Source organism: Papaver somniferum, chromosome 7, assembly GCF_003573695.1.
Source record: "Papaver somniferum cultivar HN1 chromosome 7, ASM357369v1, whole genome shotgun sequence".
NCBI classification, from domain to species: Eukaryota; Viridiplantae; Streptophyta; class Magnoliopsida; order Ranunculales; family Papaveraceae; genus Papaver; species Papaver somniferum.
Window position 1 is genome coordinate 133,246,703 of NC_039364.1, and position 15,659 is coordinate 133,262,361.

General features: G+C 37.1%; 1 protein-coding gene across 1 annotated transcript; it reads left to right on the plus strand.

Moving 5' to 3' along the window:
- The first annotated feature begins 10,509 nt into the window (after window positions 1-10,509).
- LOC113298460 (ABC transporter G family member 21) lies at window positions 10,510-13,956 on the plus strand. The gene is made up of 5 exons (XM_026547213.1): window positions 10,510-11,107; window positions 11,248-12,046; window positions 12,539-12,733; window positions 12,865-13,043; window positions 13,183-13,956. Exons 1-5 carry the CDS (start codon window positions 10,886-10,888, stop codon window positions 13,831-13,833), a joined length of 2,046 nt encoding a protein of 681 aa, XP_026402998.1. The 5' UTR covers window positions 10,510-10,885; the 3' UTR covers window positions 13,834-13,956.
- The last annotated feature ends 1,703 nt before the right edge of the window (window positions 13,957-15,659 follow it).

The window sequence follows — 15,659 nt, forward strand, 5'->3', positions numbered from 1 at the left end:
CACAACAAGTCGTGAACGGTTGTACTCAATTACACATATTGGTTGTTCATAAGATATGCAATGAATAAAAAACCAATAACGCCTGGCAATTTCCTTTTCGGTTCACGAACAAGTTTATGAACTTACTTCCTTAGAAAACATGTAAAACATTGTTCCCTAGGATGAAATCTTCACCTCATACCCATACATAATCACAATAGCATTCAAATGATTATGGCGATGTCTTATCTACAAAGTTTAATGGTTAAGCAATAAACCTCGTATTGTATTCCTTAATACTATATCTATCTAGAGTTCAAATATGCTTCGCAGTTTTGTTTTCAATATGCACGACTTGAAAGATACATTAGGGAATGAACAGTTCAAGTCAAATATCACTAACCTCAAGTGGAAGGATGATTGTTGTCGTTGTAGCTCCTTGCTTCTTCACATCTTCAAAACTTCGCAATACTTGTAATGTCTCATATCCTAATACTTTCAAGCTAACCTATACGAAGTTGACTCTAGTACATAATCAAGCGACTCTTAACATGAGTTTTGATTCACTAAAGTATGACAACCAAACTTGACATACCAACGCTTGGTGGGTTCAACCGAGCTATGCTCTAATATAATGTTTCAAAAGAATCTTGTAAATTAACTATTTCTTCAACTGAGTCGGTAAGTTGTTGTCCTTCCTTAATCTCTTCAACTGAGTCAGTAAGTTGTTGATCTTCTTTAACTTCTGCAGGTGAGTCAGTAATTTTTAAAATCGTTTTTCATGCATCAAATCCTCCCAGCAATCTTTCCGCCATCTCCAGTCTCTTCATGTTTATATTGTCATGATATTCTATCTTCTTATCATCCAAATCCCAGCAGTGTCCACGCTTCACCAAACATTTCATAAATAAGCAAATGTTGATTGCACAATCCAACCCCTTTTGTGGTGGTACATAGGAGTGCGAAAATTTCTTCTTCGCCTTTGCTTTCTGTTCATCATCAAATTTCTTCTTGTTCTCCCTCTTTCTTTTTGTTTCTTTAACTTTTTCACTCTGTTGCGATTCTTCTTCTTCTGAATCTTCTTCTGGTTGTTCATTTTTCTGGTTTCTTCTTCTTTCAATCTGTTGTTATTCTTCAACCAATATCTTCTTGTTCACCCTCTTCCTTTTGGTTTATAAATTTTCTTGAATCGGTTTTGAATCATCTTCTTCTCTACTCTTCGCATTTAACTGTGGTGATCTTCTCATTTCTTTCATCTATTCCAAACAACAGTAATCTAGTCTGCATTCTTATTCATTTAATAACACAGCAATAACAGTTAGTAAAATTAATTGGATCAACTATTATTGTTGATTCTATCAATTGGATCAACTTCTGTTTTTGAAACCATCTTAATGGTATAATTTTACTTGGTTTTCAGTTTTATGGGATCAAGTCCTGTTGTTGATCCCATTTAATTGGATAAACTCTTGTTGTTGATTCCATTTTATGTGATCAACTTCCGTTATTGATCCCATTTTACTTGTATAATTATGGTTGGTTTTCAGTTTTATGGCATCAACTACTGTTGTTCATATCTAGCTTACATGAAAGAGAACCAACTTGTAAGTTATTAGTTTCATATCTAGCAGAATACTGAAAAACACACATATCTACACACAATTTTATGGATCAACTCCTATTGTTGACCCCATCTATGGTCTACCATTAGCCTCAACAACAACTTTAATATTGTTGATCTGTAGAATCATTATCAATATTGAAGAAATACTTTACAATCAACATGCAACATAATAATAACATGTAGTCATTTGAGTTTTATGGGATCAACTCCTATTGTTGACCCTATCTATGGTCTAACATTTAGCATCAACATCAACCGAAGAACACACATTCAGAGAACAATAATATTGTTTTGCATGTATAATTAACATGCAAATAATGAAGAACAAACACACACTGAGTACAATAATTTAAAATTACTTCTTTCCTCTATCAACTGCAACTGCAACTTTGAAATCATCTTAGCCTAAAATCAAAATCAAACAAAAACAATTAATACAAAACTAATTATATCTCAAACCAAATCATAGTAATTAATAGCAGAATCGGTATCAAATCATACATGCAGATTTTTTTTTCAGAAATAGAAAATCAAACTCAAAATCAAAACCGTAAGAAATCAAAATCAAACCCGTAAAAAATCATAATCAAAACCAATATCTTCACCAATAATAGTAAGTAGAAGATGAAAATCGTGTTTGCCTTTTGAATCCTATGTTTGAATCTTCAAACTCGGTAAGCCTTAGTTGTCTATCATTTCTTCTCTGATTTTTTGATTCTTGAAACTAAAAATGATTCTAATCAAATCGTTTAGTGAGATAGATTGACGGTTTGATTCAGTTACAGTGATGATTCAGTTTTTGATTTTTGGATTTCTTCAGTTATTTCAGTAGCGGTTTCAGAAGTTTTTGGAGAAGAAACAGCCGGAGAGAGAGAGATCGTGCAAATGACAAAAAATGGATATTGCATAATTCTGAATCATATTGAGAGGCACAATTGTAATCTGACAATCCGTATTTTTTAGGGGAGTCTATATTTATTTTGGGGGAGGGTATATTTGTTGGGCTTCTATTATATTTAATTAATCTTCTCTGATTGATATCCCAGTCCTAATTAATGCCTCTACCAAAATTTCTAATGGAATGGATGGTTCTCATTTTTATCGCGATTAATGATCACTAATTTCAACAAAGTTAGATTCGCTAGACTGATTTTCTATCATGATATTTCGATCTACAACCTTAACAAGAGAAAATACTAGTATCAAAGGTGCATGACCTTTTCATTATACTCCCCTTAGAGCAACCACAGTGGGCGATCAAACCCATAAATATGATCTGGTAACGAGACGCAGTGGGACGGACTAAAGTGCAAAAGCCTGACTATAACCAAATCCTAGACTATATTTGGTCTGGGACCAAGACCAAACCCAAATATAGTCGAGCGAACTTAAAATGTATACGCTTGTTAACGGGCGAACGTATAATGTACGTTTCATGTGGGGCGGTTGTATAGTCCCCGTTCCATGAGTTGTTGTGTATGGATCACATTATATCTTCGCCTGGATACCTATCAGGCATACATTATATGTCCGCTTCACATATGGGCTCACACTATATGTTCGCTCGATCATATATAGTCCACCACCGTAGCGTTACAACACGGACTAAACCCAAAATTTGTTCTTTTTTTTGTTCTTTAGTCTTTGGTTTTGATCGCACCACTGCAGTTGCTCTTAGATCAATTATTTCCCATGAATCATTTTATCGACAAGAATATACATACTCCGTGAAAGCGAATAATTAATTAGGCCATTTTAGCTCATGGAGAGAGAAAGATATCAACTTTGTCATGGAGAGAGAAAGAGCGCAAAATACGCTCTACCTTGACAGGAAAAAGTTCATGGTTTCCATGGAAACTATAGGAAATACAGTAGGAATAAGGGTGGAGGAAAGGAAGAGCAGGGGTTTTAGCTCATGGATTTATTTTTCTTTGGATTCTAGCTTTTGGTTGGTGAATACTTTACAGAAAGCAATGGAGCTGCAAAGCCAGAAACGACGATGGCCAAGACGTGAAGGTGAAACCCCATATCTGTGTGAGGTAAAGGAGAATGAAGCAAGGAAATATTTTAGAATCTATAGAGTTCGAAGAGGAGATCAGCCTAGGTCATATGCGTTATGCATCCCTGCTGGTGATGGATGTTATTATTGGTCAGTTCTCTACAAGGAGATTAAGAGGGTTCTGAAGGAAAACAACATCTTAAGGAGACACACACAGGAAATACCTACAAAATCTGCCTTTCAACAACTATTACCAAATAGCGATGTTCAGGAGAGAAGATGCAGGGGTGTGATTAAAGTGAATGGCTTTGTTAGATGGCAGAGAATCGCAAGGAAAATTTTAAGGCAGATGCACTGGGACTCATTTATTGATTTGGAAATTATTAATGATCAAACTGCTTACATTGATCTGGTTAGAGATTATTGGTTAGACTTTTGGAAGCCAAAGAAAATTATTGTTGATGATTCGGTTGTAGTGTTAACTCAGGCGCATAATGACAAGGAGGAAACCATTAATAAGATATCTAAGACAAAATCCAGAGACGATCAAGATGTTACAATACCAATTCAGTCTATGTCCAGGATTGGTAAATGGTTAAAAATCAGAGGCATTCCTCATCAATTCTGGAGTTACAAGCTCTTCAGATCAATAGGAGATTCGCTTGGAGGTTTGATTGATATTGCATCAAGCACTCTAAAGAAGGAAAGTATTCATCTTTTCAGAATATCTGTTAAGGGTGATTTTTCGGAAATTCCAACGGTTTTTGTGGTCGAAGACGGTGAACAAAGATGGGTTGTTTCCATTGAATGGGATTACAAATTCAACCCTATGAATAAGGAATCTTTAGAGGAGTTTAACAGGCTGTTAATTGAATGTGAAAAAAAAAATAATTAATTTCAAACTCAAAAATAGTCTTTACCGCTATATCAGGTGCAAGATCGGTCCGAGTCTTGGAGTCAACTCCGTGTGATTTGAGGTAGAAAACTTAGGTGAACGAGTCAAGTCTTGGCTTGGCTTACAAGCCAATTTTGGCAAACTCGAGTTTGTCTCAGTCAACACATTCAGAGGGTCATGTTCAGGAGGTTGTGCATGATCGTTCTGCTTCTCTTAGTTTGAATGGATCAGCAGGTAGAGATTCAGTTCAAGCTAGGGAGAAAGGTATGGTTGTTTCTCTTGAAGAGAGAATTGGAAGTGTAGGTGTGGTGCCCAACTCTCATCAGGGAGACAATGTGTACTCTATGAATAAATTTCATCCTCTAGCTGTGGATAGATGTGAAGGAGTAGATCCTATTCCAGCTAGACTGGAAATAATTGATAGCATTTTGGCGGCTGAATCTAATCATATACAGGATGTGGTTGGAAGTGACGTAAATCCCAAGCATTCTTGTATTGACGAGATTTCAGTTCTTCAGGGTTTTTCTTTTCCTTTTAATGGCAGTGGAGGAGATGTTGATACTGCTATTGGGGTTCAGAATCACTCTTTAATGGTTGCAGATAATGGGTTTAATTCCTCAGGTACGCCTGAAGACCGTCAAATTGTCTTGCATAATGGTGATTTGGAAGTGGGAAATTCGCCATCGGGTGTTGTTAAGGGTACGCTGCCTCTACAAGTTATCAATCCTAAACAGTTATTCAATGTGACAGGGGACCAAATAGTTATCAAACTGGGTGATATACAGGACACCAATATTGATTCTAATGAGGTCATATTCTCAACTTCTAAATTAGTGTTTGAATTATGTTGTCGTCTGGGGGGCATAACTGATAAGGATGAAAAACAAGCTAAGGAAGTTATTGAAGAAATCCTATTTAAATACAGGGATAGATATAAGGCGATTGCAGATGGGAAAAAGGTGCAGGATAGTTGTGACTCTACCAACTCAGGTGACTCTAACGATAAGGAGGTGGAGATTGATGAGGTGAACTCAAGGGAGAATATGGGCTGTAATGGGAAATAAAATCCTCAATTGGAATATTTGGGGTCTAAATTCTTATGATAAGCAGATTGCTTTGAGAGATCTCATTGCTACTCACAAATGTATGATATGTATTGTTCAAGAGATGAAAATGGTTCAAATCTCGAGCTGGTTTGCTAGACAGCTGTGGTTCGATGCTGATTTTGGAATGGAGGTTTTGCCTTCACAAGGCAGTGTTGGAAACAGTGGAGGATTTATTACAATGTGGGATGCTAACGTTCTGGAGCTATTGGATAAGCGATTGGGTCTCAACTCAATTACTTGTCTCTTTCAGTACAGGTGTAATGGTTTCAAATTCATTCTTACTAATGCTTATTCGTTGTGTGATTATAATCTAAGGGAGGATTTTTGGAGGGATTTAGCTGAAGCAAGAGATTGGAGTATGGAACCTTGGTGTTTTTTGGGTGATTTAAATTCAGTTAGAAGTGATGCAGAGAGAAACAAGAATGGTGGTGATGCTAGAAACATGAACTTTCTTAACGAGTTTATTCTTGAACATGAGCTGATAGACTTGTCTCTTAATGGTGGATCTTTTACTTGGAGTAACAGGCAAGACGACCCATTATTATGCAGGCTTAACATATTTCTTGTATGCACAGCGTTTGATTCTAAGTTTAGCGGAGCAACTCAAACAGCTCTGGTGAGAACAATTTCGGATCATAATGCATTATTGCTGGAGTTATCTTCGAGTGTTAAGGTAAGCTCTAGTTTTAAGATAGAAAATATGTGGCTTAACCATCCAGATTTTGTTAAGTCAGTGGAGCAGTGGTGGAAGGATTTGGTTTTTGTGGGTACTCCAGATTATGTTCTCTTCAGAAAACTTCAAAATTTAAAGTATTTTATTAAGACTTGGAGTAGGACAGTTTTTGGTAATTGAGAAAGGAGGAGAACGAGCTAACTGAAAAGATTAAGGCTTTAAATCTGGAAGATGAGAGTGTTGTTTTATCATCCTTTCAAATAGAAGAAAGAGTTAAGCTCTTGATGAAGCTAAATAAAGTTAAGGTTAATAGAGCAAGGATGGCATTTCAGAGAGCAAAAGTTAGAGGCTTCAAGGAGGGTGACAAGAACACGAGATACTTCAATCAGATTGCTAATGCGAAAAGAAGAAGAAATTGTATTACTAAATTGGAGGTGGCAGGAGTAGATGTGTTTAACCAGGAGATCATTAAAAGGGAGATTCAGCAATATTATTCTTCTTTATTTACGTCTTCTTCTTCGGTTAGTCCTTCGTTTGATAATATGTCTTTCAAGAGTATTGATGGCACTCAAAGAGCGTGGCTGGAGAGAGATTCTTCCGAAGAGGAGGTGTTGGAGGCAATAAAGAAGTGTGGTGCTAATAAAGCACCTGGACCATATGGGTATAATCTTGAGTTCTATAAAGCTTGTTGGGACTTTATGAAGCAGGATGTCATGGCAGCGGTCAATGCTTTTCATAGTAAAGGTAAACTCGACTGGAGGCTGAATATGTCTTTCATTAAACTCATTCCTAAGAAAGAGGATTCTTCTACGGTAAAAGACTTTAGACCGTTAAGTCTTATTAGTAGTTTCTACAAGATTATTTCTAAGCTGTTAGCGGAAAGAATCAAAACTGTTATGCCTTGTCTCATCTCTAATTCACAGGGAGATTTTATCAAGCATAAGCAAATACTGGATGGCATTCTAGTTGCTAATGAGTGTATTGATAGCAGGCTAAGACAGAAAAAACCAGGAATACTATGCAAAATAGATATGGAAAAGGCTTTCGATAATGTAAGTTGGCCATCTCTTTTTACTATTTTGGGAAAGAATGGTTTTGGAGATAAATGGAATCAATGGATCCATTGGTGTGTAACTGGAGCTCAGTTTTTCATCCTGGTTAATGGAGAAGCTACAAGTAGAATCAAGCCTTCAAAAGGGATCAGGCAAGGAGACCCTTTATCACCTTTTTTGTTTCTTTTGGTTGTGGAGGTTTTATTCATTTTACTCAATGAGGCAGTAACAAAAAATAAAATTGGTGGCTTTCAAGTGAGAGAGGGTGGCACTACTGTCTCTCATCTTCAGTTTGCGGACGATACTATAATCCTTCTCAATGCTTCGAAGGAGGAGGTAAGAAGATTGTTGATTATTTTAATGATGTTTGAGATTTTAACAGGTCTTAAGCTGAATTTGGATAAGAGTTCTATGACTAGCATTGGCGCTGATGACTTAATCAATGATTTATCTTTGGAGCTGGGGTGTAAGATAGAAACTCTTCCTATTATATATTTGGGCATGCCAATTGGTGCGTCAAAAAGAAGTGTAGCTATCTGGGATGTGATTATCGAAAGGATGAAGAGGAAGTTGGCTCCATGGAAAAGAAATTTCTTGAACAAAGCAGGAAGGGTAACTTTAATAAAGAGTTCTCTTGAAAGTATAGCAATATAATTCTTATCTGTTTATTATTTGCCTGTGGCGGTGGAGAAAAAGATCATTACCATTATGAGAAAATTCTTATGGGGAGAGGATGAAGATAATAGAAAAATGAGTTGGGTGGCGTGGAGGTCTATTGCTAAATCTAGGAGAAAAAGAGGTTTGGGAATTAGGTGTTTACGTCGCATAAATAGATCATTGTTAGCTAAGTGGCATGGTCGATATGTAAGTGAGAAAAATGCTTGGTGGAGGAAGATAGTTTGTGAGAAGACAAATTCTAATGAAGCTGGCTTAGTTCCTTTGCAAAGTAATGAACCAGTTGGGAGGAGTATGTGGTTTGAAATTAAACAAGCTAGCAAAGATTTTTTTGATTGTGTTAATATTCAGGTGAATAATGGAAGAGGTTTATGCTTCTGGCACGACTGGTGGGTTGAGAAAAGATCTTTTAAAGACAAGTATCCAAGATTATACAAGCTTAGTCGTCAGAAGTTTGAAACTGTTGCAAATATGAAAAACGTTCATTGGGAGTTTGTTTTTTCAAGGGAGATGAACCCGGGAGAGAGGATTGACTTACTTGAAATTAAACATGATTTGAGGAACGTAATTCTGGTGCAGGGTGAAGAAGATGCAGTGGATGGAGATGCCTCGGCAAAGGCTATTTTTAACAAGTTAGAAGAAGCTGATGATGACTGGGAGTTTCATGGCGTCGTGCATAACAAGCTAGTACCTCCAAAAGTAGCTTTTCTCATCTGGGCGAGTATGCATAACTCAGTCTCTACAAGGTTAATGTTGCAGAGAAGAGGAATTGAGATTAATTCAAACGTATGTTTGTTCTGTAACTCGGAAGTTGAATCTCAAGAGCATCTTTTTATACATTGTAACTGGGCTAGGGATATTTGGTTAATCTTCATAGATTCATTGAAGATTAAGTGGGTGCTGCCGGCAAGTTTACAAAGTTTGTTTCTCAGCTGGAGAATTGAAATGGTTTCGAAGAGAGTTAGATTGATTTGGCAGGTCCTTATTTTTGCGATTTGCTGGGAGTTGTGGTTAGAGCGTAACAGAAGGGTTCATGGAGGAAGGAATAAAGATAGGGAGTAAGTGATTCATGCAGTTAAGCTAGATGTTTGCCTTTGGTGTTCTGAAACGGATATTTTTAACAACTTCACAATGAATCAAATTACGCATCACTGAGAAGAAGTAATCTACATGTAATTGAGGTTTTTTTTAAGTGCTTTGGGAGGTCTTTAATCTGACCTGTTGTAACCACTGTAAATACCCTTGTAATTACCATTTTTTTCCAATATATAACCTTTTTTCCTCAAAAAAAAAAAATTAGGCCATTTTATCTGGGTCTATCGTATACTACTGCAACAAAGACAAACCAGTCGCGTTTGCTTGCACTTGTTTGGTACACGTATCCTACCATTTGCTTTCAAAAGAAATGTAGTTTTTGAATACCAAAACAAGTCAAGTTACTGTTGGAAAAAACGGGTTTTTGTTTTAAAACCGAATAAGCATGGACTATGATTTGATCCCTAGACCTATTTCCCACCAATTATTTTTAATGTGAATAGTTAAAACATTAGTCCCACATTGACTAAAATCTAAAGAATTTTAAACTTAAATATCATAGAATTGGCTAAAGGGTATGGCTCTTTGGGTCAACACACTTTTTTGTGAGGTAGAAGACCTAGACTCGGGCAAGGTTGCCTTTCCCGTACGCGCAGTGCTTCGCACCGAAGCACGCACGCACGCCGCCGTCCGGTCGGGTTCGGGTGTGGGTGTGGGTTCACATACCTATCTTTTTGCTGAAATTTTCAAACGTGTATCTCACTCAGATTATTTGGTCAAAACAAAAATCTTCTCCTGTTGGCATGCGTGAGAAAACACTGACAAAAGCTAATCTGACAAAGCTGTTTGTTTCCTGCTTAAAGTAATTCTGACAAAGTTGTTTTCCTGCCTAAAGTAAAAGTTGTTTTCTGACAAAGTTGCTTTCTGACAAAGCTGATTTCTGCAAAAGCAACACTATGATCTATGTCTGGCAAAAACAACTCTCTAATTTGGTCTCACTGCTTTTAAACAAACATTACCAGTATTTCTGTCATACGCATGGTTTCTTGCATGACTTTTTCCTCTTGTTTTGTAACCTCACAAAACACTATATAAGTGAGTAGTTTTCAGCTCATTAAACACAACGGAGGAGAAGTAGCTTCTTCCTCTCTTATTCTTCTCTGCTACTGTTTTATTTTCTGTGTAACTATTTCAACTTCTTCATAAATCTCTGCCAAGTTCTTAGAGTACCTTCTTTGTATGCTACATTGAGGGGTACTATCAGTAGTTGTATCCTGGAGGTGACTCGCCAACTGTTATAGCATCTCAGAGGAGTAGCAGGCGATATTGCCTTTAGATCAGCGTATCTCATACGTGCCTCTACTAGTTCCTGCTACCATTATCAGTGCATCTCCAACAACATAAGTCAAACGTCGGTTTGAGCTAAGTATTTTCTTCTCAATTATTACGATTGTTGTTACATTTTCTCCAACAGTTACAAGTTATCTTGTGTTTGTCTTTATATATACACACATTTTATCACTATACATACATTAAAATTTGTTGAATGACGAATCTCAGCTAAGCAATTAATTAACCTTGTTTCTCGTGTTTTCTTCACAACTTTCATTAAAAAGTTCACATGAGTTGCTCTCCTGAACATGTGAAAGCTCTAGCTAGTTTCTTTCATCTGCGATCATACGCGTATTTATATTATCTATAGCACTTTGATCTTCATCTTCATTTATGCTTTAATCTCTATTCTTTTTCTTACTACTCTCAGTTCTATATGTAGCTAATAAGGTCAACTTCTTATATTCTACTATACAATCTCTTTTTCATATCTGATCTCTCTTTGATCCAAACATATGATTACCCCAGCTGAACAAGAAATTGAAGTTTTTAGCAGGCCACAGCCGACTAACGTGTTTCCAACTGCAAACAGATCAGAAAACATCGTCGTGCATGCTGAGCCACCGGTTTCTGCAAGTAATGATGTAAACCCATGTCTGGATGATTCTCAACAAATGCGAGAAACACCAGGCCGTTGCTCTATTTTACGTGAATCACTGCGCCCTGTAACGCTCAAGGTATGTGATTAATCAAGCAGGGTTAAACACTGATTCTGTAATTAATCAACTAGATATATGTCCTTAACACCTTGATATTTTCAAACTATCGTTTAACGATTTATTACAATATTTGATTACCGTCCTGAATTTCCGTGCAGTTTGAAGAAGTGGGTTACAGTATTAAGGTTGTTAACACCGATAGAAATTGGTGGAGATCAGCTGAGGCCAAACCCGATAAGATCATTCTCGGTGGTGTAACTGGGGTAGTTAGACCTGGGGAGTTACTTGCCATGCTCGGTCCATCAGGCAGTGGTAAAACAACTCTTCTCACTGCCCTAGCGGGTAGACTACCAGGGAAGATTTCAGGAACCATAACATACAATGGGCAGCCATTTTCCGGGTACTTAAAACGGAAAACAGGTTTCGTAACACAAGACGACGTTCTGTATCCTCATCTTACTGTAATAGAGACGTTAACTTATACAGCATTGCTAAGGCTACCAAGTAAGTTAACCAAACAAGAGAAGATTGAACAAGCTGAACTAGTTATAATGGAACTAGGATTAACGAGATGTAGTAGTAGTATCGTCGGTGGTGGTCTTTTGCGTGGCATATCAGGTGGTGAAAGAAAACGGGTTAGTATCGGGCAAGAAATGTTGGTAAACCCGAGCCTCCTGTTACTAGATGAACCAACATCAGGACTTGATTCAACTACCGCTCAACGAATTGTGGCTACATTACGAGGATTAGCTAAGGGAGGAAGAACCGTGGTTACAACAATCCATCAACCATCAAGCCGGTTGTATAAAATGTTCGATAAGGTCGTGGTTTTATCGGATGGATTCCCAATTTATAGCGGTAATGCTGGTCGGGCTATGGAATATTTCGGGTCTATTGGTTTTAAGCCCGGTGATGACCTTATTAATCCGGCTGATTTCTTTCTCGATCTTGCCAATGGTATGGAATTTCCAACTACAGTACATTTTATACTGCTCTAATGAATCTATCATTATCTAATAGATTGAGGTACTGAGAACGAACGGTTTTGAGAGCTTGACCAATCTCTTCATATCTTTTCTTTATCAAAAGAAAATCCATCTCTTTTTCAAAGTTCTTTTTGTTATGTGGTTCCGCCTCTGCCACATGAGTCATAATAATTCAAATAAAGCAATTTGTTATGCCCATGCTTTCATTTACTTTAACACGGAAGCACTTAACAAAAACATGACTCAAGCTAACGTTCCAACTGTATTGCAGAAAATATCTTCTTTTTTTTTGTTACTCTTATTTATTTTTATTTTTGTATATTTTATTTTTAGAGAAATGTTTTGCCGAAAATATCATATTGTTTTTTAAGAGAAATGAGTATTCTTTTTGTCCCGTTAAAAATTCAAGATCATTATAGCATTTTCTTCAGATTATGGTTTGATAAATTCATCAAAAATGCAGGTGTGACATCTGATGTGAAACAATATAGTCAGCAAGAGAATCACTGTCAAGCAACACAAAATGATAGAAGTTCAACTAAACAAATTCTAATAGCTTCGTACAAGCAAAACTTGCATGAATTTTTAAAGGCTGAGACGGCTAAAGAAAATCATAGGGATCAGAAAGTTTCAGGGCAAATAAAATCGTCTAGCCGAAGTAAGTTCACTATTGCTTAGAAATTTATGGACAACTTAACATATGGATGTCATTCTTAAATTACTTTTTGGAAATAGTTACTCTGAACATTATCTTCATCTGATCCGATAAAAAATAATAATTGTGATTAGGTTTAGAGAAGCAGTGGACTTCATCTTGGTGGGAACAATTCAGGGTTTTGTTGGAAAGAGGTTTAAAAGAAAGGAAACATGAATCTTATTCAGGGTTAAGGATATTCCAAGTGATGTCTGTTTCAATTCTTGCGGGTCTTTTATGGTGGCATTCTGATCCTTCACACGTACAAGATCAGGTATGTACTTCGTAATTTAATTCATGATTTCCACACCAAACATATTGAGTGCCGGCTAGATAGAATTCCTCATTTGACATTGTTACACATATGACAATATTTTGTTTATCTTGTTCTTTACGTGTTACTAAAATTACAGGTTGGACTTCTCTTTTTCTTCTCAATATTCTGGGGTTTCTTCCCATTATTCAACGCAATATTTACATTCCCACAGGAACGACCAATGCTAATTAAAGAACGTTCATCCGGAATGTACCGTCTTTCCTCTTATTTTTTTGCGAGAATCGCTGGTGACTTGCCAATGGAACTTGTTCTTCCAACAATATTTGTAGCCATTACATATTGGATGGGAGGTTTAAAACCTTCACCTCTGAACTTCATACTAACTCTATTCATCATTCTCTTCAACGTCTTAGTCTCACAAGGTTTAGGGTTAGCTCTTGGTGCAATTCTAATGGACGTGAAACAAGCAACCACATTAGCCTCTGTGACAATGCTCGTTTTTCTACTAGCGGGTGGATATTACATCCAACATATTCCTCGTTTTATAGCTTGGTTGAAGTATACTTCGTTTAGTTATTATTGTTACAAGCTTCTTATTGGAGTACAATATACCGACAAAGATGTTTATGAATGTGGATTTGGTAAACAATGCAAGGTTTTGAAGTTTCCACCTATAGAACATCTAGGTTTAAGTTGCAAAGGTTGGGATGTATTTGCTTTGGTTCTTATGTTAGTTGGTTATCGACTTCTGGCTTATTTAGCTTTGAAGAACGGCTTACCTCGTTGATCAACCTGCACATTTACTAAACTAATGCTATTTTAGTATTTTGGAAAAATAATTTACAATTCTTGTAACATAATGGAACTTAAAATAGTCTCTCGAACAATATATATTGAAAAATGCCAACAACTTCTAGTGTGCTTGCCTCGCTAGGGTTATAATATGGGAGGGTAAGGTACTGGATATTGCTTCTTAACGGATTTCAAATAATACTATTGGTAGATAAAAAATCAAAACCTAACAATTATTTTTTTCTTATTGAAGGTGTGTTAACGTTAAGTAAAATTCGAAGGGTCCACTGATGTTTATTTCTGTTTTACATTTGTGCACTAAAATCGTGACACTTTGAGAATGAATGTTGAATATTTAGCTTTGATTTTAGGTTATCTGGAAAATTAGAGTTATTTAAGGTTCACATAGATTCAAAATCTCAAGTTAAAGTAATAATTAGATTTTTCAAAAATAATTTTTAAGATTTTGCTACGACAAAATTGCTAAGAACATGAATAAATATTAGAAAACAAAGGTCGAATAGGTTTGGGTTGAGTTAGCCAAGTCATCCGGGATCTGGCAGTAATTTTACATATAGGGTTTCGGGATATTGGATATCCTGGTGAGAATTCGGGACAAAAATTCACGGTTTTACATTTTATCTTAAGAAGATTAACATATTTTAATTGATACTGTAATATAAACGAGCGTGTATACTTTTAAGTCATCGATGATAAAAAAAAATTATATAATTGTTGATGGTGGATTTTAGTTCAGGGCTAAAATTGTAAAACCAGTATTTAATGCGCTGACATCCTGCAAAGGGTAAAGCCGTTTAACAAGTGAGGAGTACCTCTTCACTTTATTTATTCGGAGCAATTCAATAGATACATAAAATTCACCCAGAATGGTGCATGCAGCAACAATCCCAAATATTCTGTGAATTTTAGCATTATTAATTAATGTATGATTTGCCTGGTATTTCATGTGTTGTTCCTAGCCGAACTCTCATTATTAGCATGGCATGACGACTGAGTGTTCACTCTCAGCAGAGTAACATGAATCTCCAAGTGCCAATTTTGAGATATGCATGTAATACCCGTACAGGCTGCATCACTCTCTGACAAAGAGAATTTCGAATCAACGCGAAACAACTCGATCGAATGTATCTAATTTCCTTAAAGGAAATCTGGACTGTCCGTATCAGTCTCAGAAATAATCACGGCCGCGCAAGTTGGCCACATGATTTAACCAGCCTAGACGAACCCTAGCAGGAGCAGGCGATTACCGTAATGACCACCGGCGGGCCCACTTATGACCTAGCCGGTCGAACATCACACCTTGCCTCCCAGCGTGCCAAAACGCCAGCCCTAAAATAGGGTAGCCGCGCTGCTTTGGAAGAAGCTCGAACGAGCAAGACTGTTCAAGACATAAAACGATCGGGACCGTCCAACTTCACCATCCTGATTGGACGGCTTAGATCGCACCATGAACGATTGAGGAGGCGCCAACACACACATTGGTGGGCCCACTCTATCCCTACCCGATCGGTTTTCTCACGGCAAAGCCATGGAGCAATGAACGTTTGCTCGAGACATGGCTGGCGTGATGCTTTAAAGGTTCGTGGAAATTCCATTAGCGTCTTAAGACGATCACAACCATCCAACTTAGCCAGCATATTTGGATGGCTTAGATCGCGCCTAGGACCATCAGGAAGGTGCACACATGTTCACCGTCAGCCCAACGTGGGCCACACACGATCGGTCTCTCCAAAGGAGAAGCATAGCTCGCCAAACCGTTTGTCCAAAGTCACGCGTGCGTGACTATTTAAAAACCCTAAT

What these genes read in the sequence shown, in the direction of transcription:
- LOC113298460 (XM_026547213.1), top strand. Translation starts at nt 10,886, where the DNA reads ATGATTACCCCAGCTGAACAAGAAATTGAAGTTTTTAGCAGGCCACAG. An exon ending in CTTTCTCGATCTTGCCAATG is followed by an intron (nt 12,047 to 12,538) that starts GTATGGAATTTC and finishes TCAAAAATGCAG; the next exon opens with GTGTGACATCTGATGTGAAA. An exon ending in CTTCACACGTACAAGATCAG is followed by an intron (nt 13,044 to 13,182) that starts GTATGTACTTCG and finishes CTAAAATTACAG; the next exon opens with GTTGGACTTCTCTTTTTCTT.